Source organism: Asparagus officinalis, chromosome 1 (assembly GCF_001876935.1).
Source record: "Asparagus officinalis chromosome 1, Aspof.V1, whole genome shotgun sequence".
NCBI lineage: Eukaryota > Viridiplantae > Streptophyta > Magnoliopsida > Asparagales > Asparagaceae > Asparagus > Asparagus officinalis.
This window is the reverse complement of record NC_033794.1, coordinates 81,681,862-81,685,649: the sequence shown is the minus strand read 5'-3', so window position 1 is coordinate 81,685,649 and position 3,788 is coordinate 81,681,862. Positions and strand designations below refer to the sequence as shown.

The window sequence follows — 3,788 nt, the reverse complement described above, 5'->3', positions numbered from 1 at the left end:
TCGATGCAGCCGGTTGGATAAGTTGATTTCGATGGGGGGAGATTGTTTGGACTGTCGTTCGGATTCCCGACTTGTTATGGATTGAGTCCGTTGTCGTGAATTAACTTCACGTCGTACTGGACACAACAAGTGGGACATTTGGATGCTTTGCTGTCGGCTCAGTTTTGGAAGAAACTTCACCGAGGTGAAGAATTGTGAACGTACTTTGTTCACGCGTTTTGCTCGTGGGAGCCACACCCACGAGCACCTCCCCACGAGACGCGTTTTCTCGTGGGGGCGTGGGGCCCACACCCACGAGCTCGCATCTCCCTATATAAGCCCTAGTTTCCTAGGGTTTCCGTGGGAGAACGTAGAAGATGGAAAAAAAACTTACGGCTATGAGGGTTTTTGGCGGTTGTCCTTTTGAGAAGAAAAACAGAGAGCCTTTTTCAGATCAAGAGGAGAGGAATTGTGAGAGATTTGAGAGATTGTTTGAGGGTTTTATTTGTGATACCTTGTGTGATTGTAAATCCTATTTGTTTTCTCTTTCTCTCTAATAGTAGATTTTCCCCCTCCTTGCCCCGTGGACGTAGACAACTTGCCGAACCACGTAAAATTCATTTGTCTTGCTGTGATTTGTAATAGCTTGTTAGGTTCTCTCGACAAGTCAGTCCTAGAACTGGTGAGAGGAATAGTGTATATCCCACTTTGTTGAGATATATCACTTTCGATTCTTGTTTCCTTTGTGAAACAGGGATTTAGTTGTGTTCTTACTCTCTTGTTGTGCACCAGAAGTGCTGCTGAAATTTCCGCTGAGCACAACATAAAAGACCTTCATTCTATTTCTAAGTATATTTATTAGATTTAGAACCAAAGTCTTCTCCTAGTGTATGCTAAAAGGAAACACAGAAGAATTCTCTTCATGTATCCAGATTCATGGGTTCATTTTCCTTGTAGGGACCAATTTTAGAACTGAGAAGGCATATATGCATCTTCCTTTTCTTTGACTACATATTTACTACCAAATTTCTTAGTGATTAAACGCAGACTGCAATATTTGAAATATTCTACTATGAATCAAACACTGAAAGGCTTAAGGTACTTGGAAACTGAATTTTCCAACATGCTTTCTTTGAATTCTATGACTAACTGTGACAGAGATATTGGAAAGTTCATCGAGAAACAGGTTACTTTAGCTATTGTTAAAGAAGACTGTAAATTGGCACAAGTGATACTCGGAAATCTAAAATCTTATGAACCTTGTAACACAGCTATTGTCAAATTCAATAGAGGGGGATCATATTTACTAAATTGCATCTTATTGACTTCCAAGATAGAGAATCATAAATCATAAGAATGCAAAGCATTCAAAGCAGTAGCCATTGTCTCTGCTCAACATTCTCTTCCTCTACGCAGTTCTTGCTTTGATATACTGCACCAAGTGCGTTAAGTTTGCGTAAGAAGACCCTCCTTCTTCCACTGTCTTTTGGGCCTTTTCTGCAAACTCCTTTGCTCTCTGTCTCCTCTTTTCAGCTTCATCACCTTCAAACAAACTTCTTACTGCTTTCTCTACATCCTCCTTCTTCACTGATACATCATCAGTATCCATACCCCATATTGTAGGGATCTTGACACCCACAGATATACCAATTTTCAATACTTCCACTATCATTTTCTCGTTTAGAAATTGTTCGGCAAAGTGAGGCCATGTTATCATAGGGACACCGGCTGATATAGATTCCAACGTCGAATTCCATCCACAGTGTGTCATGAATCCTCCAACTGCAAGATGTGATAGAATCATCACTTGCGGGGCCCATCCTCTAATTATAAGACCTCGATTCCTTGTCCTTTTTTCAAATTCAGAGAGCCATTCCTGAACCTCCGAAAACCTCTCTCCAGCTTTGATCACCCAGATGAACGGACAATTTGAAGCCTCCAAGGCTAGGCCTATCTCAATTAGCTGCGAAGGGATTGTACGAGCGAGACTGCCAAAGCTAACGTAAACTACAGAGCTTGGTTTCATTGAGTCAAGCCACATCAAGCACCGTTCTTCATCAATGGAGGCTTTGTTCCCCCTCGCAGTCACATCGACAACATCTCCATTGTAGAGGGACAGCGGTCCAATGTTCCAAACCTTCTTCCCTATAGCACTTTGGTATTGGTCGTGATATATAGTCTCCAAATCATCAAAACTATTTACCACAACACCATCAGATGCCAACTCGGTTGCCCTTAGCTCTTCACGATGCTTATCCATGCTAGGCATCGAGAAGAAGCCTGGCACTTGAGCCCTCATTATTTCTATCCTCATTGGCAAGCCCGGTACAACAAAAGTTTCATTCCCATCGATTATCTTTGCCTCAATCTCGTGGTCTCGCACGTTCTTGATACAAAGGAGAGCAAAGCATCCCATCCCATGAAACGTGAGTCTTGGTATGTTAAACTCCTTGGCTACATCTCGAGTCCAATAGTGAATGTTATCGGAGATGATGCAAGTAGGAAGAGGCTTATAGGCTCGTAGGTGGAGAATGAGGGGGTCACGAAGCATACAAATTGCATCGAAGAAGTTCTTGAGTTGGTCGCGAGAAGGAAGCATATCGATGTTTTCTAAACCTTCTGGCAAACCAACTTCGGCACTTGGGAACTTGAGAGGCACGAAATTGACAGGTAAGCCTGCCCGCTCGATCTTGTCGATTGTGGTGCTTATACGCGCAGCGTTGGCGGGGGTTGTGATGAGGGTGACGATGGCACCGTGACTGGCTAGGAGTCGTGCGATGTCGATCATGGGGATCATATGGCCTTGTGCCATTAAAGGAACCAACACAAAGTGAGGCTTTGTATCAGAGACATTACAGGGTATTTGGATGGTCATTTTGAGTAAGTTTGTGGGTTTCAAGAGCGAATGAGAGGACAAAAGACGCTTGACAGTAATATTTACTCTATTCTCTTATATACAGATGGAGAGGTTCGATAGTTGAGGAATGGTGACGTATGCCATTATGCAAGCAATTTCTATCCAATATGGATTATCGAAAACATTGTAGACTTGAACGCTTTTGTGCACTGTTCTAGTTTGTTTCTTTCCTAGTGCTTCTTTCCTATTTGCTAGCAATCTTGCACCTTCAGAAGTTTTATCCAGGAACAATAATGCTAAGGAGACCCAGTAATGATATCTTGAAGGTTTAACTTCTGGTAGAACGCTTGAGTGAATTTTTTTCTCTTTTACCCTCTGGTAGAAAGAGAAAATTGGCTTTTGACAAATAGACCCCCTAAAGGGTAAAATATATACGCACACAAAAATTTCACTCAGGGTTCTATCTGCAGAAATAAACCCAGAGGGGTAGTAAGTTACTACAGGAGATATACATCAATTAACCATATGTTGAAGTCTGATATTTTATAGTAAGAGGTGGAACCAAGAATACAACCCCAGGACCAGCATGGGAGTAGAATAATATGGAAACTAGTGATGTATGCAATGATGCAAGCAATTCATGTCCAATTTGGTTTGGCATTGTAGGGTTGAATGCTTCTGCATACGATTCTAACTTGTTTCTTTCCAACGAATATCTTTCCTAGTTGCTGTAGACCATATATCTTAAATTCTGGTTTCTTTCCATTGTTTTCTAAGGATAACTCCTTGTAGAACTTCATACTTGTTGTATATGCAGAGGAAAGTACTTTATGAATTTGTCACAGCACAAGTAAAACAGACTGAAAAATATCTGTGATATGTGATGTTCTTTGATGAAAAATTTCTATCTACAGTCAGTGATCAAAGAAATCAGAAACGTGTAGAGAAAATT

General features: G+C 41.3%; 1 protein-coding gene across 1 annotated transcript; it reads right to left on the bottom strand.

Moving 5' to 3' along the window:
* On the bottom strand, positions 1,282-3,059 carry LOC109826695 (UDP-glycosyltransferase 73C6-like). The gene has a single exon (XM_020393715.1). It carries the CDS (start codon positions 2,852-2,854, stop codon positions 1,388-1,390), a length of 1,467 nt encoding a protein of 488 aa, XP_020249304.1. The 5' UTR covers positions 2,855-3,059; the 3' UTR covers positions 1,282-1,387.

What these genes read in the sequence shown, in the direction of transcription:
- LOC109826695 (XM_020393715.1), bottom strand. Translation starts at nt 2,854, where the DNA reads ATGACCATCCAAATACCCTGTAATGTCTCTGATACAAAGCCTCACTTT.